This window comes from Acartia tonsa, chromosome 8 (assembly GCF_053477335.1).
Source record: "Acartia tonsa isolate MP-2025a chromosome 8, ASM5347733v1, whole genome shotgun sequence".
NCBI classification, from domain to species: Eukaryota; Metazoa; Arthropoda; class Copepoda; order Calanoida; family Acartiidae; genus Acartia; species Acartia tonsa.
Window position 1 is genome coordinate 20,038,445 of NC_137267.1, and position 22,896 is coordinate 20,061,340.

Consider the following 22,896-nt stretch of genomic DNA (forward strand, 5'->3'; position numbering starts at 1 on the left):
TGATTAAATGGCACTTAGAATTTGAATTTTGATCTGAAATTTTGCATGAATAATCCTTGGTAAGTTGGAAAAGTAATGGCTAACGGCTGGCAGATCAGATGTTTTGCCATTTTTCGGCTATCTTAAGAGCAAATTAGTCACAAAACCTATCTCCACATAATACTTTTTGTCGCTCAAAAACCTTATCAAACGGTTCTAGCCAGTTGCTGTAGGTACTAAATAGAAATTTTTAAAATGGTTATTGCTATCATTTAACATGAATTAAACCAAAATATGTTTTAAAAAGTTGATTCCTACGTAATTAATGATAAATTTGCCCTTAAAATAGGCAAAAAGCGGCTAAACGGCTGAGCCGCCAGCCCTTACTTTTTCCAACTTTTTGTTCGATTTAGGGAAAAATGACCTACCAAGGATTACTCATGAAAAATTTCAGATCGAAATTCGAATTCTAAGTGCTATAATCATTGATTACGAGATGGTTGCATTAACCCCCCCCCCCCCCCATTATAAAAATGATGATATACTTATTGTTCAAATGTTTATGAAATTACTTTCTCTCAAAACTTAATTTCAGAACGCTTTGCTACTAAATTGATGATATATAAATTGTGTAAATTACATAATCATAATAGATTTTTAAACTAAAACATAACAATTTATGAAAGGAAATAGTTACAGTGGCGTGCAGAGGGTTTTATTAAGGGGATATAAAAAGGGGAATACCTTAATAATTTCTGGGAGGGGAGGGGGGGGGGGGGGGGGGTGTTGATAGCTTAGGAATAGAGGAGGAGGTTCAATGTTTTGAAGCTTTTAACCTCCCCTCCCCCTAAATAGAATATTTTGTGCACCGTTGCTAATAAGGGTTTATAATTGATCGAAATGCTAGTTGTTTTCATTATCTATCTTGTTTATTGTGAAATCTTGCTTACCTTTTACCTACAACAACATAAACATTAATATTTCATCTATATATAAAATGTATTTGACTCCTAAATGAAAAAACCCAATAAAACCCGAAAAAACCCAATAAAACCCAGGGTTTTAAGGTTTTTTTGGGTTGGGTTGGGCTTTTTAAAAAAACCCTGGGTTTTTCCCCACCCTGATTTATTCTATCGTTTTATAGACACCTTTCCGCGAGTAGTAAAATGAAAAATAATAAGATCTATGTCAGTTTTATTGACACTGAGTGAAAAGGGATTAATCTTATTATTTCTCGTGAAATTGTCAAATATACGATATACCTAGGTATGATTTTTAAGTATAGCTTTTAGGTTCTAATCCAGCGAAAATGAATCGAATTTGGAGCCGTATTAAAACTAAATACTTAAGTGCTCCTTCATGTAGGATATTTTAATTTTTATAGTTCTTATAAATTAGGAAGCGGTAAATAAAGCTTAATATTATTATGGAACTTCCTTAAATTAGGTATAAAATATTAATCTGTATCTAACTACTTTAAAATTAAAAATTTAAAAACTTTCTTCAAACTTTTTTTGTGATCAAACCAAAAAATATTTGGGTGATCCAAAGTTGTTATTTTTTTTTATGGCTCTATTTATATATGTATTATGTATTTAATACCTAGAAATAGCCTTCATAGAACTGCTAATAGTCTTATGATCAATAACTAATGTTGTGAATCCATTAGCTTGTAACAGGTTGACCGCCAGACTTGTAGCTCCAGACATTTCTCCAGATATCAAACATTCCTAAAAAAAAGCTACTGTTAGGATATTCTAACCCAACCTTGAATTTAGAAGAATCATGTTATTTGAAAGTTAATGTGAAATAGCGCAGAAATAATTAGACAAATACAGCTTAGATGAGAAGAAAGACCATTAAAGTTAATTCTTCATAATTAATTAAAGTAACAATATGTCTATGAGTCTGTCTGTCTGAACCCAAATATCTCGCTATCCGCTGAACCGTTATGCTTTTCCTTTAAAAAGTAGCTTTTTTGGGGTCCCCAAAAATTGCCTTTGAAAGAAAGAAACCCACATCACCCCCCCCCCCCCAAAAAAAAGATATATACAAAAAGAACAATATTTTTAAGGAAAGATCAAGGAGAGACATCATCTTATTCATCTCTAGGTGCAAAGGATAGGTCACTAGTTAAATAAATTGTACCTGGAAGGGTGTGGTCAAAATAGCCAATCTGGTGGCACCGGCTGGCAATTCCTACAACAATTATTTATTACCTATTACTGCAAACTTTTTAGCAGTTTTACTCAAAGTGCCTAGAACAGGAAAGAAATCCCCCCCCCCCCCCCCCCCATTATTTTGATGAATTATTTGTAATTTATCTAAGTGCTATAAAGGCACTTTGAGGAGAAAAAAAGGCTTTTTATTTATGGCGGGTAATTTAAGTATTAATAATGTCTTACATTGTCATTAACAATTTAATGGGTAATAATAAATTCCTTTGGTGGTGTATCTGAATCTTTTTTAATAGAATAGGTTTCAATCTAAAATATATCCTTAATCAAAAAGGTTCCTATTGCTGCTAGATTAGGTGCATGAAAGCAATATTAGGAGAAAGGGTAATACATTTACGATTTATTGTACCTAATACAGATAGGACTTACAGAAAAGCATCGTCCAATTGAAGGGTTATTGTCTGCAAGAATTTGGTAAAAAAATAGTTGTTTTTAAGAAAATATATGTATTATATAGGTCCGAAACTAGACTTTTTTAATTTAAATTTTGAATTTTTTTTTTTGATTAAGTTCCTGTAGAGGTTTAGCGCTGGAATCAGCTAGGACTTCAACATCAATGCTAACACCAAAGTTAGTTTTTACATCCTCATGAGCAAACCTAAATTGATAACACAGATTAGATAGATGAATTCGGCCGGCATATTCCCCATTAAATGCCTAGTAGAGTATAGAAACAGTCGAAACAGAATAGTATATTCCATCCCTATGACACTTTCAGGATTTTTTTTTTAAAAATCCCAAATTCACCATTAAGATAGATCTTGACAATGTCATAGGAATGAATTGTATTTTTCTTCCCGCACACCTATGGTTTATGAGAGAGAAAAATTTTAAGTACTACTGCTAATGTCAGATACGTTACAGTAAGTGTAACATTAGGGGGAATACCTTGGCCCAAAACAGGCTCATATTGACATGCACTGTTTTGACTTTCTGACAATGACTGTACAATCAAAGAGTTGGTTGTCTGCAATAGTTAGTAAGTTGGTGCTTTGGGATATACTATAAAAACTGGCCCTACGTTGTTGTCAACCGTTTTTAAAGTTATTGATCAGGTATATTATGTCTTTAAAATTGCCTACCTTGGAGGAGGGAATAACGTAGAAAGTGTTTCCATGACAAACTTTCTGAATTGTATTTTATTTCCGCTGGGAGGACCCGACAATTGTAAAAGTTCTTTAATCACATCGTTGCTTAGCTTAGGACCTAAAATAAATATTACTATTATAATAAAAATGAAATACTAAAAAATATTGTAGTATGGATTTTTCCCCGGCCCCGTTAAGATCACGCTGACCAATGAACCGATTGTATTCTCCATATTGTTTAAGCTTTACATAGGTCACAAATTTTTAATTTATGACTTGGAATGATTCCAGGCTATTTTGCTGGCATCTGCCCAGAATTCAAAGGCCCTAGATGATTGATAAGGGAGCATCCGATAAAACTCCAGAAAGACTTGTCTTAAATATAGACTATCAGCGCTTCTAAAAACATAAATATTTTACCTGTATAACTGTCTCCAAGTAAAGTAACTGCTTCGTTGATGTTTAACAACTTGGAGGTATTTATATGTACCTTATTATCTTCACCTAAAATTAATTCTTTATTTAATAAAGAAAGTGGGAGGGGGGTCGATTTAGAGACTTGTCTTAATATAAATTAGTTGTAAGGGGATTTTTTTGAAAATAATAACATGGGCTCAAATGATTACAGATTATCGTTTCGATTTGGCGAGAAATGGTGAAAATATGTGAAACGGCAATGATCGGCAGCCTCAACGCCGTTTGCAGTGAAAGAATCGTCTAGTTTGGGTAATAACAGGCTTATAAAAAAGGTTTTTATCATTTATTGTTTAAAAATATACCCATTTGTAATCAAAATTAAGATATTTAAATCTAAAACTAAAAAAATGTGTGGTAGGAGGGGTAAAATAAATAAAATATAGAGTTCTTCAAATATTTTCCATTTCCCCCCTTATTTGGTGAGAAAAAACTAGGGAGGGGGGGGGGGGATAAAAATTTTTTTTAGCCAGGGAAAAAAAATAAATCTTGTGCAGAATATACACCCCTTATGAAATATTTAATAAATACTGCATAGTACAAAACCTTTTATCCTGGTAAAATATTTCAACAATTACTTGCTTACCTATTGTGTTCTTAATAAATTCCGGACTCAAAATTCTCGAAGCATGCTCTGCTACTGGCCTATAAATTAAATAAATATTTTTCCTAAAGGTGGAAACACCAAGAAACAAAGATTCAAAGCTCTTGATTTTTAAGAATCGTACAAATTTTTGACAGCTTACACTCAAAATATGGATTTATACCGCTCAAACAAATTTATGGGGAAATCCCCCCCTGCTTCAAAGGAAATGTTACTCCCTTTCCTTGCCTTCATTTTTAAAAATTATAATTTCTAGACCTAGCATTAGCATAAAGTAACCATGCTATTCTACCCTTTGCTTAACATAAACTACGCTTAAAAAATAATTTTATTCAGATATTCGTTTATGGTCCAGATGCAATATGAAGGCCAAGGGTAACCGATAAAAACTTGTATTACCTTTTTAAAACTAGCAAAGACCACACAATTTCAACCCATATTGAATCTCCTCTTTTTAAATCTTTGAAATCTTCATACTTCAATTTTGATTCCAGTTTCTAGCACAATTAAAACTTTTTTTTATTATACGTGCAATGGATATCTATGAAGGACTAAGACTTTCGACTAAGACTAAGTTTTCGATAACTATATAACAGTATATGTCCAAAGGATGGTTTTAGGCTATTTTAGATGTAGGTAGGTCTTGGGATATTTTTAGGCTATTTTTTGCTTTTTGATCACTACACTTTCAAAAATGACACTTAAGATGTTGGGGCGAAGAAAATAGGACCTAACGTTAAGTAGATATTGAGATCTTATGCTTCTGACAAACAAAACTTACTACTTATTATAGGAATGAGCTTAAGACAAAAACACTTACTAAATATAATAGAAAGGTGTTGCTTCATAAGACCTACACTCATAAGACCTACACTGACATAAGACCTACACACATAAGACCTACACTCAAAAGACCTACACAACAAAAGAGGAGATATAATGGAGGATAATTGTTAAATTGTTTATGTTTTATAATAAATTATATGTCCTTAGGTCTTATGATTGTAGGTCTTATGAGTGTAGGTCATATGAAGCAACACCAATAGGACTATAAAATATGATAAATTAAAACACATCATATTTAAGCCAAAAATAGTTACACCAGGGGCCATTCATGGCAATTTATATAAACAAAATTTCACCTGTAAAAATGTCTCTTTATCCAGGGGGATATGATTGAGGTTTGCCAGTGTTAATAATATTGTTGATATATCCCTGCTCTCTACGCTCTTATTCTCTTCTAACCTGAAGTGATAACATAAAACTTATTTTCATACTAGAAAATGTGGCTCAAAATCAGATTCATTTTAACTGCTTACAATCGGATTTTTAAGAAATCGTTTGGTTGTTGTTGATTTTATTATCTGTAACAACCAAGAGACAACAAAATCTTTGATTGCATTACCATTATCTTGAAGTCTTAACTGTGCCTGGAAATGAGTTGCACTTGTTTTTGGTCAAGGCATGACTCCTACCCTATTGACTTATTAATGTCTCGAATCTGACAAAGCAGCAGTATGGACGCCAAGTGCTATGAAGACACTACAGATACACATACATCCTACTACTTATACAGATCTAAAATATTACGAATAAACCAATATGGATAACTAAAATTCCAAAACTGAAAATATTTCGTTCCTTACCTTTTATCATACCAGTCACATATTTTGTCTAAAACTTCAGATGGTCGGTATTTCAATTGACCTATAAAAAATTAAAATATCATTTTTAACATAGGTTTAATTTCATTTTTTGAAGTAATTTTCAAACTTATAACAAACAAAATGTCTAAATAATGCAAAGGAACTCTCAAGCTTTTTATTTTGAGGGGGGGGGGGGGGTTAAAATGAGGGGCTTTAAAGATTTGATAAATATTTACGGTTTTTAAAGCTAAGTGTGTGGAAGTTGAAGCACTCCTGAAAAACGAAACAACGATGTAATTTTTGTCCATTGGCCTATCCCCGTATCCCTGATAAATCCTACCTAAACTTGTGAGGATGGATCTAATGACGGACAGCTTTTCATTTCCAGCAATTAAGGGCTCCAGCGCATAGCAGATTTTCTCTAGGGTATCCTTAATAACAAATATTTCCATTGCATATTTTTGTTCTTGCTTTAGAATGTAAATTGTAATGAAATAGTCATTTATTGAATCGTATTATAGACAGCTTTCCGATATAAAAATGAAAGGTTACATTAATACCAGTTTTAATGTCACTGAGGGGTTGAAGACCCGGGCTAACAAAACTGGTATTAATTTCGAGGCTATTCATGATTTTTCATGAGAACCTGTTCTATTCCACCTAAATTTAAAGTTTTGTCACATGATCAAACGGTGACAGAATATTTGGAATACCCATTCCAGCATGATTAATATTACGAAATTACGATATATAGATATTATGAACCTAATATGAATCAATAAAACTTAAATTAGTTGTGTAGGTATAATAGTTATTTCTTTCATCGTATTATAAACCGCTTTCCGCGGATATAGAATGTACAATTATAAGATTAAAACTAGTTTTTTTAGCCCTGAGTTGCCGAAGGCACGGGCTAAAAATACTAGTTTTAATCTTATGATTGTACATTTCTATATTCGTAGAAAGCTGGATATAATACGATGAAAGACATAGTTTTTTCGTATGGATGAGAACCGGTTCCTATCCACCGGATTCGAATGAATACGAGAAAATGTATTATTTCAATTTACACATCAATCTATAGATTAACTAAGTCAAAGAGAGATAAATAAAATTTGTTAACATAAATATTCACGGACGAACATACAATTAAAAACTTGTAGAACAGTTTCGCTACAAAAAAAATTTACCTGGTCTTTATATGATAGTTTTCTGAAGGCGAAAAGAACATCACTTATGTCTTTTATGTCAAGGAAGGACCGGTTTTTTGATATATGAAAACCTGGTTTAAATAACAAAGTTTTTCCTTCAAATTCTTATAAGACTTGCTTCATTGGTTTTAACTCTCTTTTAGGGGATTATATTCTGCATGGGATCCTCGGCTAAGAGTGGGAAAATGAAAAATATTTAGGTGGGGGGGGGGGGGGGGGGGAAGTCTGAAAAAGTTACTGAAAACATCAGCTGAAACTATTATCTAGAAAAAATATTATAAATTGGACTAAAAAACACCTAAGATATGGGGAAATATTTGAAACATCGGCAAAGGCTACTTGTCCTTTCATCTACTGACACAAATATCTCTTAAAATGATGGGAAATTTTATTTTTACTCGGGGGGTGGGGGCTTGGATGAAACTTTTGGCAGCAGGGGGAAAATGAATCTTGTGCCAAATATTTATACATACAAGCTGTTGTTATTTTTAATTGTTTTGTCTATTTGTCTGTCTATCTGCAGCACAAGCCTTGTCCGATGTTTATTAATAAATGCATAAAAGAAAAACTTTGTTCCTAAAGATCTGAGAACAGGAATGTTTCTTCCTCGTGTAGACCTAGCATATGTGCTTAATATCTAAATAATAAGGTACTATTCATTAATTCCATTTTAAAAATTATGAATTTTTTTATTAAAAGAATAAGATTTTGATAACTAGTAGGCTAATTAAATTATCCTTTTTAAAGAAGATCCTCATACGTCCCGGAATAGTTTCAGGCTGATTTTATTTTTTTGGTTCAATCCTTTGAATGGTTTTAAGCCATTTTTCTGTCCCCTTCCTGCCTCATGAATGACGAGCCCTTATATGCTAGGGTCATAGCGTCATTTAATGCCTAATGAAGGTTTATAAATATAACAATGCAATGTCTCTGTCCGTTCATGCATTTGTTCCTTAAAATCTTAATCTTTCTAGCCGCTACAACGATTTAGTTTTACTTTTAAGGAATATAACTACTGTTCCGATGATAATTAAGGCGGACCTATCTAAAGCTACACTAAAATGGAGAACTCAATATCGAGATCCCAACAAACAAACATGCTCTCTCATTTGTTGACTTTCAGTTTTATCTATCAAATCTTGATTGGTTGGTTATTACTAAAATAAAGTCCAAACTTTCAAAATTTACTTTAGGAATAATTTTGTATTTCATCATTTGGGGATCTACATCAATTTATCGTTCCTTGTCTATGAACTATAAGAAAAATCCTTTCAACACCACCTACCTCAACTAGATCATTGACAGGTATATCATCCACATTATCTTGTAACCTATCCTCAAGCTTGGCCAACAAATCAGCTGATAACATGCTACTGTAATGCAACATGGCGTTCAAATGATTACCTTCTAAAAAAAAAAATTGGTATTTTCCCAAAAAGTGCCCATTAAGCAGCAATGAATCATCTATCCCCTTTTTGGAAATAATTTAAAAATAAAGTTGGGGGAGGGGGTGTTATGCATAATGCATGGGTGTGTATTTTGCACAAGATTAATTTTTTCCCCTGCTACAAAATTTTTTATTTCCCCTCCCCACTAGTTTTTTTTCCATCAAGGAGGGGGGAAAATTGGAAAAATATTTGAAGAACTCTATATTTCATACATTTCCCCCTCCCCCCCCCCTCCTGTCACATTTTTTTATTTCCCTTCCCCCCTCTTTAGCAGGTTCAATCATGCAGAATATACACCCCTGGTGTTATGTTTTATCCCTATACCTAACATCGTGAGGGAGGCTTAAACCCTGTGTGGCCTTTAACTGCGGTGCCCTAACTACTCAGCTACCCCGTATCCAATATAAACTAACCTGGCAAAAATAAACTAAACAAAAAATTATCCCACACTTTTATTTCTAAATTATTTGCCGTCACCCTTAATAGCAGCCGAGGATATCATGTCTTCTATACCATTTCTTATAGACGGACATTTCGCAATATGAATTCGCTTCGCTAGGTAGTAAAAAAATATGAATACCTTTAAATTCGACCCATCGACGTTCTACAATTGTCAAAATTTCATCCACCATTTTCTTTTTTTGTGTAGAGGCTGGCCGAGAGTTGCCAGCGAAGAAGGTAAAACTCATTACAAGCTCTGCACGTGCAAACATGACAATGACAATTCATAATAGGGCGTCGTAGCTCCGTGGTAACGTACTGAGTTACTAAGAGTTCGAGTTCAAATCGCCATGTACATTCACGCAACTTTTATTGGTTGTTTATGAGGGAGAAAAATAAAAGACCCCCCCCCCATTTTTATTATAATTCAAAATTTGGGTGAGAGGGGAGGGTGATGGTGATTCTTTCGCAAGGATAGAGATACCCCTTCCAAGGATCTATAGGAAGCATCTATGTAAGGCGTGCAATTCCAGTCAAGCAAGCATACATACAGGGTGCGGCACATAAATCCGGACTTTTTCTAATTTTTAAACAAATGAACATAAAATCGTCAATTTTAAAGATTTATTGAATTTTAAAAACTGAGATTCAGAATAGGTATTTGACTATTAGATTATTCAAAAAAGTGGCCGCCAGTCTCATTCGCCTCCTCTACCTGTCTCCGCAACCGCCGGCAGGCCCAGGTCAAAATTTACCTGTCAAAGCTGGCGAAGTTCTCCTTGATAGTGGCAATGAGGGAGGTCTTTGTGATATGGGCACGTCTATTGGTCCATGCTTCAAAGAAGCTTTAGGCCCAAAAGTCCATTGAATTAAGATCATGCTGCTGGGAGGCCACATTACCTTAGAAACGTGAGTAACCGCAGGGTCCAAATTAACTTTCAAGCTACCCTTAGACACGGAGGCTCTCATTTGGACCACAGTTGAGCTATAACGACGTTTTTTACCTTTTTGGAAATAGCATGACGATTCAGCTAGGGTTGTCAGCTCAATTCATAGTCTAAAATAAGTTTTAAAGTTCCATATGGGTCCCTGAAATCGAAAACCGAAAAATATTAACAATTTTTCACGATTTTTGACGTTTTTGACATCTTAAAATCTGATACGTTTCACTTTGCTGGAGTACTACGGCCAAGCCATTTCAGATAGCGAGCTCTAGTCTTTTCTAGTGTCTTACTTATGTGTCTAACAGTATCTCCAGAAAGTTTCATATGCATATCTCACCTACAGATGGGCTGAGGTCAGATTTAGTGGGCCCTAGTCGAGAATCCAGATTAAACCACCTGCGCATTTCGAATCTGCCTTGTTGAACATATGCGCGGCCAACTCGTAATACACGTCTATCTTCGTCCAAAGATTTGTTTGTGCTAAAAGGTCATTATCTAAGCTTTTTATAGTGGGGTCCAACGTCCTGATTGGTCAAGTAGTTTTGATGCTATGGCCGTTTAAAAAAAGTCAGGATTTATGTGTCGCACCCTGTATATTCTCTTACTTTTATATAAGAATTTATTATCCATATCTGTTTATAATTGTAATTTCCTTTGATAGAGCAAGATCTTGCCACCCACAGAACTGCATTCTCCAAGTTTCTAACCACATAACTATCTTCTTCTGCTCCAAGCTTCTACAAATAAGGGTTTCTATCATGTAGTGGTGCAGAATACCAGGGATCTTAAGGGATAAGACAATTAATGATTTTATATACAATAAACACCTCCAATAAAGATAAACAAAATTCTGTATATTTTAGTTTGGACACTACCACTCAAAATTCAATACTCAAAGTACTCAAAGTTTTGACCCGACGAATAAGAAACCTGACATGGTTATATAATTATGGATAGCTGTGTAATTTACAATCCAATGTCCCCTCTCTCCCTGATAAAATGCTGACATACGGAAAGACCCAAACTAGCTGGTAGCTTTTAGGTAGCTTCCCTACTCATCAATAATGTACTATTAGAGTAAGAAACTAGAGAGGGGAGTGGTTACATAACTGTATGTCCCTATCCCAAGAACCTTGTGCCAACTCTCAATTGGGTCTTTGAAAATCAACCAATTGTGTCAGGAATATTAACACAGCCAGGTAGCAAAAAGAATTTGCTAGCAGACAAAAACACTCTTGCTAAAGGGGGGCAGGTGGTTATCTGTATATACTTCTATGCTATAGATCTGTGAATGTTCTAACCTCAACGTTTTTCAAAATGCTGATAATGCTTAATGGTTCAGCGAATCTGACGTCTTTTTCTGAAAAAAAAATTAAATAGGTACAACAAATAAAAGGAGAAGGTCTAAAAAGAATAAAAACAAGCGCTTTGCCTAAAAAGACCTATCGAGCACTTAACCCACCTCCCTTTCTTTTGAAAGAAGTGAAAAAAAGGAGAGGTAGTTTTCTAGTTATTGCTTAACCCCTGCTATGGGCCTTAAACCTGCGGGGCGACCCTGTATTTAATAGAACCTGACCTAAAGTAAAACACACATAAAACTACAACGCCCCTTATTTTTCAATCTATACCTATGGTGACTAGTCACTTTGAGGAAAACTGCCGTTGCGGCTTAACAAATATCCAGGCGGATTAGATTAATATTTCAGCTTTTAACTGCCATGTTCTGTGGTAGCTGAATTTACACTTACCTAAATTCTTGAGGAGCTCTAAGAATCTTGTATCCTGACCAAGGGCAGGCTTCTCTGTATCCTTCACAATTTTAGCCAGGTCAGATAATATCATCTGGACAAAAGTCAGGGATGTAGGGATAGTATTTGGAACATAAGGGTAAAGAGTCAAAGACAGGTTTAAAGTATTTTTTAACAGGTCTACGCAGCGAGCTAAGATATCAATTTTTGGTTCACTATTAACATGCTATAAACCCTAGTTCAGATTTAGTTTAGATTTATTTCTTAATTAATATACCTAATAAATACAATAGAAAGCTTTTTCAATTTAAAGAAAAGTCATTTTTGTACGAGTTGCGAATCTCGAAAATTCTTTTAGGTTTCCAAAAACTTGAAAAAGAATTCATTGACCCAAAAAATCAATTTTGTTTTATAGAACCTTTAAATAGGCCAGTAATTATTTTTACTTATTTATTTGCTTCAGTGTACTAGCTAATTTCTATCCAATTACTAATCCTTTTCATCCTGCCTGTGTTTGTTGTATCTTTCCAAATCCTGGTTTTATTTCTGATTTCTATAATAGCAACAGTCGCACAATTATGGAAGTAATAATTTAGTTGATTGTTTTTTCCCCTTTGAAATCTTTATTATAAATTTTAAGAAAACTTTACATAGGCCCACCATCCTCACAACCCCCTTACTTGTTTTTGTTTACAAACACAAAAAATATAATTGGGGATGATCCTTTTGGGGGATGGGGATGTCCCAACTCCCAAGAAAATAACTCAAAACCACCACTGGACCAGTAGGTATATTACCTGAAGAGTAGAGCCCAATCAGTTCAGCGGTTACCGTCAACTTAAGCTTCAGACGGACAGACGATCGTTCTACTTTGCATTATAAATTAAAACTTTATTACTTAAAAATTTGGGGGGATGAAACCTTCCCAGGACTTATGAGAAGCTACATTGTAAAGGAGAACCATATCAGTTCAACGGTCAGAGAGATCATTCGGTACAGACACACAGAAATCCTGTTACTTTATCATAAGGATAAATTCCATAAGTGTGTTTCCTCTAAAAAATCTTCAACTTGTGGACTTAGTGAGGCTTGGTTTATTGAAGACCACCATCGTGATCTAGTTGTGTTCATTATTTTAAAATATGCGGAGAGATCTTACGGTAAAAGACAATCGACGATTAATTGATATACATCACCAATAATGATAAATCAAATTACAATTTACCCCTTCTGTTGATTTCGGAACCAACCAATCACAATTTTTAAAAAAGTAACCAAAGTTTTTAAGCCATTGAATAAGATTACTATGCACTATGTGCCCAGAATTCCAATATAAAACAAAAACTCATAATTCTGTTAATTTTGCTTTAAATTGAGTAAAATCTTTTGGGTTGGGTCACTAACTACCCCAAGTTTTTGTATCTTTCAAAAAAAACGGCGGCGGGATCGCCGCTCCCGCCATTAACCGCCATTTTCCGCCGCCTAAAAAACAACATTATCTCAAATGATTCAAAATTGCCTAATTCGGCGAGAAATGCAAAAAAAAATTTGGCGGCGGTGGCTGAAACTGGCGAGAGCTGCGGACCCGCCGCCATTATTTTCAAAGATATCAAAAGTTGGGGTAATTAGTGACACCCTAAAAGCACAGGAGAAGCACTGAATTTAAGATATATCTTGATAAATGAGAATTTGAAAATGAAGTCCCCCACAGGGTTGGTTATAAGAAAGAAAAAAGGCGTTATCCTCTTAGAAATAGTTTTTTTCAATTTTGAAAATTTGAGTATCCCCCCCCCCCCCCCAGACAACGACGAACAACTATTTTAGGTTAGGTTAGGTTTTAGGCTAGGCAGGCAATGGGGTGGAGCGCTGTGGCTAGGCAGGCTAGGGACCCGAGCGCTGCGGCCAGAGTTCATAGTTTGCTGTCGGGGGGAGGAGGGGGGGGGGGGGGGGGGAATTTTCAAAATTGAAAAAAAAAATTCTAAGAGGATAATACCAGAAAAAAAACATGGTCTCAAATGATTCCAAATTGCCTAATTCAGCGAGAAATGCAATAAAAAAATTTTTGGTGGTGTTGGAAAACGGCCGTGAACGGCGGTTCTGCCGCAGATTTTTTGTATAGATACCAAAACTTGGGGTGACTGTTGACACAACCCAAAAGATTTTACCCAATTATCTCTAAAACTAAGGGAGTTGCGCCCAAAATAAAATTGCTGGTATGTCGTGTTTCAAGTCACCACATTCCCCCCCCCCCCCTTAAATTATCAATGAAATACTTATATATCAATTGATTTGTTTAAGGGAGGGAGGGGACATTGGGCTGTTTATTACACTAGTCCCCAAAGCTTTATAATAACTTTTTATTATCCATTGGTTTAGAAACTTTAGGGGCTTTTACTGAATTTTAATTGTTTTTTTTCAAATGTTGAGTGACAAAATTAATTGTAATCTACAGAAGGGGTAATTTTGTGTATCATTATTGGTTAAGTTCATCAATTTATCGGCCATTAACTTATCCCTTTAGATCCCTGGATTTGTTGACATTAATAACTATAAACAAGGAAACATGTTAAAAACAGTTTGTAAAATAATTTTCTATTTTCCTATAACCCATTTTACTGTACTTTTTCATTGACCTGTTATTGCTGCGCTACTTATAGACAAAACAATCCTTGTTTTAAAAATAAAAGCAAATATATCACCAATGACCCCAAAAGCACTAAAAACTTTAATCCAAAAGCCTTGAATTCAAAGGATTGATTGTCTGCAATAGGGCCTTTTTCAGGAAGAAAGGGGACATTGGGCTGTTTTTCACTCTAGTCCCCAAAGTTTTGTAAAAACATTTTCTTGTTTGTTTATTAAGTTGAGTGTCATAACTTTTCAACCAATAATTGTAATCTACAGAAGGGTAAGTTTGTGTATCATTATTGGTAATGTACATCAATTTATCTGCCATTCTCTTATCCCTTTAGATCCCTAGGCCTTCATACATTTATTAACAAATTTGCTTAAATCTTTTATTTTCTTTAAAACTCTTTTAATTCTTTAGGGCAGTCATATGAAGTGAAATAGGTTTTAGTTTTATTAAATTGAAACATTTAAGATATTATTCATTTGATTAAAAAGAATGGTAATTGATTAGAAGCAACAGGTTCGATTACATAGCTTAAATATATATTCCTAGGCGTGTGCATGGGGGCCTCCCCCCACACTCTGGGGGTGGGGGGGGGGGGCGAGGATATCCTTTAAAGACTTTAAACAATAAAGATAAGGGATTGTATCAAAAAATTGCATAGAGAACTATAAATATCACGATAAAATGATTTGTAAAAAAAGTTATTTTAATTTGTCTTATTTTTGTGTTAAAATTGCTACAAAATGGGTCCGACCGCTCCTACAAAAATGCGAAAAAAAAATTTCAGCTAACGATGCCGCCATTGAAACCAACGGGATTCATTCACTGAGTGCCTTGGTTAAACATGTGTAAAGGTCTGATATGCGGCATCGTTAGCTGAAAAAAGATCAAACTATTTGAAGTTGAGAGTATCATTACAAAATATTATAATTCCTGATTCTTTAAGGGGGAATGCTTTGACATCAATTTTTTCATAAGTTTTATAAGTAAACGTATTAAAAATAATTTAAAATCGTATAGTATATTCAATAAGCTTTCAAAAAAGGTATAACATATTACTGTAGCTCAATTTTTGGTAGTTTGACGATAATTTAAAGTTTGCATATAAAATGTAATTTCAATAGTCAGGCTTTTATTACAAAATCCTAAATATCTAGGTAGGCTACTTCTCGAAGCTGTAAAAATATAGGTAATTGATATTTTCACCTCTAGCTTTGGGAATCCTTCTCAAATATGACAAAGATTAGCCTAAAACTTTAAAATTGGTCAATATTCAAAATTGATTTTTTTGGAATCTTGGAGTTTTTGCATTGGCTGGGCACATAGTGCTATGGGTATTAGTGTAATTTACAGCCTAATGTTCCATCATGTACAGAATGTACATCTAGAGCAGCAAAATGGAATTTCACCTTAATCTTCTGAATTTTCTAGATCATCATTGGCAGAAGAGTCCCCATTGTCAAGAGGATCCTCCAGATGATTGTTTCCACCAAAGATCAAGAAGATTTAGTTATGAAATTATTATTTAAACTTGTTTAGCTTGAGTAAGGCTTTATGTAAATAGGATGCCAATATTAATGATTCTATGTAAATGTAAAAGTCTAAATGATTCTTTTCTTGATTTTGCTTTTGCTGCATTTAATTCCCTTAACTTAACTTAAATTAGCAGTCATAGGCAGGAAAGATAATTTATGAATAGACCTTATTAATTGTTAATTTTATTTCCAGATATCCTAAGTGTTTTATTTAAAATGAATGTCTGAAACAATCTGAAAGAAACCAAAGATTTAAAAAGGTAGAATTTTGACTCTTTTTTACAATTTGCTCAGTAGCCAAGAGAGGTGGGGCTGAGGCATTGTTGATGTTGATCCTGATCTTGTCTTGTTAAGGACTGTTGCTGCTGATGGTGATGGTGACAGAGATGATCTGGTAGAGTTCAGAGAGGAGGATCAAGCAACACTAGAGTTGGTCAACTGTGGATAAATGTCTGGCACTCAAATCCCCAACACCCTACCAAACAAGGGTTGAGCTTGAGTTGGGAAGCTTGCAGGTGTGTAAAGTTTAATTTAATGCTATCTGATGTTCAAAGCAATCAAATTCATGCAAGCAAAGTTGATCTCCTTAAAATTGAATCTGGCACTGAATAGTTTAAATTGTCTGATGATTATGTATCCATTCAATCCTAATCTGATGATCTTTAGGAGTGGCTTGGAGTGGAGCCAGCCCAGTAGAGAGGGAACCCTGCAAGAAGTGGCCTACAAGCAAAACTGCCACTTGAAAAAGGTACATACATTTAAGAGTCAAATTTAAAGAGCCTTGAAACTAGCAATTTCATCAATATCAGCAATTGAGTCCTTTAAGTCATCTTTAATAGTGTTGAACAAAAGAATCTTAAGTCAAGTCCTTAAAATAACTGATGATTCATTATCATCATCTTCCAGCTCCTCAAGTATATCTATTTTAGAGCTGCAGCTGCTGACAATCACAAGCTGACAAGGAGCACCAATTGACAAAGGAGCACCCATTGACAAAGGAGTACTAGAGGATGAGATAAGAGTTGATTGCTGATGATCTAATCAAGATGATGATATAATTGATGATGATACCAAAGATGATGATGAAAGTAATGATGAAGAAGCTATGAGTGATGAAGTTATTGATGTTGACAGCCAAGAAATGTTGAAGTAAAAGATGCTTGAGAAAGACTATGTAAGTTTAATTATTATTGTAAACCAATTTATTTTAATTTCTTTCTTCAATAATTCAAATTCAATCAATTTCTTTTACAAAAGCAGATAAAGTTTGACCTTCTGTCAATAAAAAATATTCAATTCAAAATCATTCCAAAAGTTTTATTTTTATCAATTTTAAACATTTTAAATTTTAAATCAAATGCATATATTTATTGTAAAGGATATCTGGATTAGTCTAATGGTCTATTCTTTTTAGGTTTACATTGATGTAACTATTGAATAAGAATAAGAAACTGTGTGTAAATAAAGTTCAAATATTTGCAGAAGTCAACACAGAATGGCTAGAAACAAACTTTAAAATTCTACCTGTGGGCAGTCAAGCTGAAATACTATGCAGGTCAGAACACATCAATCCATAAATATGTGAGTCTTTTTAGAAAAGAAGTGGATAACAGAGATTGGTCAATAGAACATTAAAAATACATATGTTTTGTTATTTAGTAGTATAGCTCAAATAAGTTAGAATGAAAATACTTTTTCGCTCATTTCAAAGAGGATAAGGTAAAAATATAAATAACTATAATTGTTTTTTTGTAAATAAGGGGTGCGGGAGGTGGTTGACGTCCTTCAATGCTCGCTCGTCGCTTTAAGTGAAATCACCGAATATCCTTTGATATAGGGAGCTATAAAATAATTTTTCCTTTGTATATTAACATTTTGATATCTGAGAATACTTGTGTGTTGAAATCTAAAAACATTCTGGAGGCCTCGGGCGGTTAATAACATTTTTACCCAAGAATCTGAAAATATAGATTAATTTTCTTGTCAAAAAGACACATATCTAGGTAACTGTTTTTTTTACAAAAATATTTACAATTTTACGATTGACAGTAAAATATTTATATAAATACAAAAGTTAACAAAATATTTATAGATAACACTGACGTTCAGACTTTCTCTTTTTATTCGACAATTTTCTAATGATTATGGTATGATTTAAATATAACGAAAGGGGAGGGGAGAGCATTCAATACAGTTTGTCTAAAATGATAATTAGAACAGGTATAAAAATTATAATTTTAACTAGCCTATGTGACATTTTATTATTTCATAATTTTGACAAACTTAGTTTAATATGTCTCTCAAACTCTCCCCTTTGACATAAATATAATTATGAATATTTCCACGAATAATTTACAACATGATGTAGAAATGCCTGAGAAAAAAACCACATTTTGTAGAAAGGTTTAAATTAAGTAGATACCTAACAAAGATATTTGGCCTGAGATTGTTGGAACTAAATAAATATAATATTATGTAAAAATACATAGGTAAATGCTTTTATAAGATATATTAATACGACTAAAAACTTAACGTTTCTATTTATTTCCGAAAGTTTAGTATTTAACAGATAATATCTAATATTTTTTTTGCGTCATATTAAAAAAAACATGATGTAATTGTTAACATCAGAAAGTAAAAGGAATCTATTGTTTCAACTGACGGAAAAGTTACACGCACAATATTTTTATCACCAGGTGGGGGTTATGACAATGGTACTTCAAAAAATCTTCGCCCTTGAATTCTTCTAAATATTACCATCTACAAACAAAATTTTTTTTTGCAAATAAGAATTGGGTGAAGATAAACTTATCGACCAATGACGTTTCCCTGAAAATTAATCATCTTCTTCGCTACTAAACTTTGCAGTATCCTCAATGGCCTGTCCATAGGAATCCACAGGATTAAACCTTATCCTCTTACTCATAGCTGCTCTGTCTTCTAGTTGAGAATGATCTAGGTTATCATTATCACACTCGGATCTACGTCTTTTAACTCCCCCTCCAGAACCATTATTACTATTACTACTACTATTCTCGACATTAGTTTTGTCACTGGATTCTTCCTCAGTCAATTTGGTAGATTTTTCAAGCAAAAGCTTCCTGGATTTTCTTTTTAAAATGCCACCGGGAGATTCTGGCAGGGCTGGGTAGATTTTGGTTAAATTGGCAATTTTTCCTGATGACATTTAAATAAATCTATTTTCCGTGAGAAAAATATTTGGTGCTTTCCATTCGGGGAGCCCATCGATCATTGATCCCTCGACTCATTTTTAAATAAACTGAACATTAGGGTGATGGTTTAGTACATTTTCCAAAACCCTGCAGGGGTTGGATAAGTAAGTGTGGCTATATTGTAATGTAACTAATATAACCTAACTTGACTCAAAGAAATAAACAAACCACCTAAACTATGCCCCACTCCCCACCTTGGAAGAGGTGCACGACTAAGAACTTTTGGGGAAACCGCCAATTTTACTAAGCCAAATACAAAGGGTCTTTAATTATTCGAAATAGATGAATTCCTTCATGTTTTGAGCTGGACGTGGTTAGCCAGTCAGCCAGTGCTTTAACCGGGGTACTTTGACTACCACTGTTCTCTTTTATCAAACTTTTCAGGTTTATATCATCCGACATTTCAAATGGAGTAAGCCCGCTGATGTTTTTTCGTTCCAAATCTGTTTAAAATCATTTACTTTTGTTAACAAAAATTAAAATAAGAAAAAATATTGATAAAAAGCAATAGGTAGCTTCACGTAAAAATATTGTGTAATTGTCATAGGAACCATCTTACCAAAAATCTCGATTATAAGACAAATGTCAAATATATATTATATAAAGTTGGTGTCATATCTTGTAATGGTTTCAAAGTTGGTAAGTTTCCATATAAAATTTTGCTTCAAATATCAGTATGTGAAGTTTTAACTCGATACGACATTTCCAACGTGCCTAGACAACAATTAGACAATACAGACATTAAGAAAAATCAAGTACCTGTAATGAAGATAAAAAGATTGAAGAATAAAAAATAAGAAATTAGAAAAGAAGGAAAATTATTGTAAGAGATTAATTTTGTAAAACAGTAGGTAGGGGTAAAAGAGGCATGGAAAGGGCCAATAAGAGAAAATGGGTAAGACAATCAGAAACTTTTTAAAACGGTAAATAATTTTTCCTGCTCCATTATCGAGGAGAAGCTCGACCATAGAGAAAGTTGCCGGGTAGTACATCACAGCATTGTGCAGGGGTGTGTTTCCTAAACAATACAAAATACTAAATACCAACAAGATTATAAGTTTATTTGGATAATGGAAGGAAAACGAAGTTGCGGGTTTCGTCGTATTTTCACAGTAGCCTTCCACCTATTTCTAGCACCTTCGGGGGGCTCTAGCCCTACAGGGTATATTTTCTAACCCTGCGGGGCAATCATTAACATTTACTTAACCAAACCTAACCCAAAATAACCTTTAAAAAGCTACTGTGAAAATACAATGAAACCCGCAATTTCGTTTTCTTTCATGGCCCGTTTATCTCATATTGAAGCTGATGCATTTTATAAATGAAAAGATATTTCTTAACGTGCCAAAAAAACCTTTGTGCATTTCAGATTTGTGGGGATGGGGTCCACAGGGTGGGGAAAAACCCAGGGTTTTTTTTAAAAAGCCCAGCCCAACCCAACCCAAAAACCCAACCCAAAAACCCTTAAAAACCCAGGGTTTTAAGGGTTTTTATTGTTTTTTTTTAAAAAAAAACCCTGGGTGGTTTTTTTTGGGTGGGTTTTTTGTATGCCCACCCTGGGTGGGGAAGGGGTGTGAGAACACAAAGAACTCTATAGCAAATAAAAAAGCAAAATTTCTAGTCCACGGCAACCCGCAAAACTAAAAAAAATTTTACTCTCGTCTTTGGCCTACTCAAATAAATTGACCTACCTAGCTCGTCACTTCCATTCACATCCACACCATTGTCAATAAGAAGTTTGGCAATGTCAACAAATTGCGCAGTTTTGGTGGCTATCTCGTTGAGTGCAGTTCCTCCCTCACTGTCTCGCAAATTGATCATTGTTGGCACATTTTCTTTACTTTCTAAATGAAACAAGAAAAAGTTTTGTTTATTTGAATGGGTGATTAATGTTATTATCTCAAACATAAACTGAATCTATTATTATTTTTTATATGAAGCTATTTGTAATCTCTCTAGAAGGATATTCTATGTTTCCATTACGCCTTGATTAAGACATTTCTAATAAAAACATGCTTTTAATAATAAAACTATTTTAAATTTCAATTTTTTTTTACATTTTTTGTTTATGGGTAAATAATGTTTCAAATAAAAACAATCTTTCTTTTTTTCTTGTTAGTTTAATACTATTAGGTTGAAAGACGATTATATTTATTAAAAATCATACCTAAATATGTCTTAATAGGTTCCACTTCTCCGCTTCGAACCAATCTTCGGAACATAATGTATTCTGCATTTTCAAAAGCCATTTATAAATATGAATAGTAGGTAAATAAATTATCTAAATTAATAAAGTAAAATTTAAAAAAAAAGGAAACCAAAAATCTGCGGTAAGGGCACAAAAATAATTTAAATTATAAAAAATCTCTATCTCAAAAGTACAAATTTCGGGATTAATTTTGAAATAAAAATGAAATACGGATTCAGGAAAAACAAACTATTTAGCAACTAGTAGAATCTGTTAAATGTATCTATCAGATTTACATATTTATTATTCGAAATGGTTTTATTTCCTGGAGAAAGGCAGGACAGCTTTCGCTTTCTGCCCGTTCGTCTCGGAGGAGGAATCTGGGAGAGTTCATCTTCAACCTCCAAAAATGATTTTGACTTTTCACCAAGAGGAACTGTTTCATCAGGATTTTCACAATTGGTTTCATTATTTCCTCCATTGTATTTGTCCACGGTGGTGAATTGAACCTCTTCGTCACAAATTGGAATGCTTTCAATATTTGAATTTTCAATAATTGAGGATTTCTCTATATCTTCTTTAGATGATTTTCCATTTTCTTTTTCCGATGATTTTTCATTTTCTACTTTTGAGGATTTTTTACATTCTGATTGGGAAGATTTATCATTTTCTGTTTTGTAGGATTTTTCGTCATTTATTTCATATTTTGTTATAGAGAATATTTCATCATTAACGGAATTTTCCAGGTCTGAGTTATTAGTCTGACAAACAATTTTCTCAGTCTCAGCATTTTCAAATAATTTGGTAACATCACAGTTAGGTGTTTCAACATTTTCTAACTTATCATTGACTTGCTTTATTTTCAACTCTGGGTTGTTTTCGTCCATCTTGGAGAGAGCCGAAGCATCACAAGATTCGTCTGACATGTCCTTTGGCTTGGTAATTTCTCTGACATTGTCAGATGTCATGTCTCTGAAATAGAAAATGTATCCTAAAAATGTGTGTTTCTTTATATTATACATATATATTAGATTGAAGTAATGCATTTTAATAATTTACAACAAGATATAACACTAAAGTTACTTCAGATTACATTACCTTCAATAAGATGATTATATACTAGCCGCGCCCCTTTCGAAATCAGCCACCTACATCAGATTTTTCTGCTATTTTTCGCTATATAATATTTTAAATACTTTAAGTCGACTTTTAAAACACGATTCCCCTCATATTTGGAATGAAAAAAAGCTGTTCGACCGCAAGGATGTTTCGGTTATATGCTTGAATAAAGCTAGAAATTTCTTGTCTATATTAAACATCAGCCTAGAAACTAACGTTTCCCCCAAACCATATCTAACAAGTGGACAGACCGACATTAAGAATTATAGAGTAGCTTAACTAAAATGTGTAATTACTGATAATCATTTGATTTAAACATATTTTTGATAAAAATAAGCTGCAACTTCAAAACTTATAAAATCCCCATGT

At 33.7% G+C, this 22,896-nt stretch overlaps 2 protein-coding genes and 1 long non-coding RNA gene across 6 annotated transcripts in view; 1 reads left to right on the forward strand and 2 right to left on the reverse strand.

Moving 5' to 3' along the window:
- Positions 1-17,959, reverse strand: part of LOC145326222 (FAST kinase domain-containing protein 4) — a 19,076-nt gene extending 1,117 nt beyond the window's left edge. For all 4 annotated transcript variants that reach the window (XM_080169407.1, XM_080169406.1, XM_080169405.1 and 1 more), the window contains exons 1-21: positions 17,846-17,959; positions 12,874-12,937; positions 12,329-12,373; positions 11,821-11,914; positions 11,374-11,432; positions 10,725-10,809; positions 9,268-9,384; positions 8,525-8,646; positions 7,815-7,876; positions 7,219-7,309; positions 6,369-6,459; positions 6,029-6,089; positions 5,525-5,627; positions 4,782-4,879; positions 4,365-4,423; positions 3,725-3,808; positions 3,299-3,422; positions 2,730-2,814; positions 2,416-2,465; positions 2,128-2,173; positions 1,582-1,709 (exon numbers count right to left, since the gene is read on the reverse strand). In XM_080169407.1, the coding sequence (XP_080025533.1) occupies positions 1,582-1,709; positions 2,128-2,173; positions 2,416-2,465; positions 2,730-2,814; positions 3,299-3,422; positions 3,725-3,808; positions 4,365-4,423; positions 4,782-4,879; positions 5,525-5,627; positions 6,029-6,089; positions 6,369-6,459; positions 7,219-7,309; positions 7,815-7,876; positions 8,525-8,646; positions 9,268-9,384; positions 10,725-10,809; positions 11,374-11,432; positions 11,821-11,914; positions 12,329-12,373; positions 12,874-12,937; positions 17,846-17,931 (1,754 nt within the window). In that variant the 5' untranslated portion in view covers positions 17,932-17,959. The remainder of the gene's footprint in view (positions 1-1,581; positions 1,710-2,127; positions 2,174-2,415; positions 2,466-2,729; positions 2,815-3,298; positions 3,423-3,724; positions 3,809-4,364; positions 4,424-4,781; positions 4,880-5,524; positions 5,628-6,028; positions 6,090-6,368; positions 6,460-7,218; positions 7,310-7,814; positions 7,877-8,524; positions 8,647-9,267; positions 9,385-10,724; positions 10,810-11,373; positions 11,433-11,820; positions 11,915-12,328; positions 12,374-12,873; positions 12,938-17,845) is intronic.
- On the forward strand, positions 15,829-17,379 carry LOC145326194 (uncharacterized). The gene is made up of 3 exons (XR_013881789.1): positions 15,829-16,502; positions 16,654-16,735; positions 16,917-17,379. It is a non-coding gene; the product is annotated as an uncharacterized LOC145326194 (long non-coding RNA).
- Positions 17,945-22,892, reverse strand: LOC145326223 (uncharacterized). The gene is made up of 6 exons (XM_080169409.1): positions 21,734-22,892; positions 21,388-21,450; positions 20,912-21,064; positions 20,158-20,238; positions 19,508-19,663; positions 17,945-19,161 (listed from the first exon to the last, which is right to left on the reverse strand). The coding sequence occupies exons 1-6, from the start codon at positions 22,452-22,454 to the stop codon at positions 18,824-18,826; spliced, it is 1,512 nt and encodes a 503-aa protein (XP_080025535.1). The 5' UTR covers positions 22,455-22,892; the 3' UTR covers positions 17,945-18,823.
- Positions 22,893-22,896: the final 4 nt, after the last annotated feature.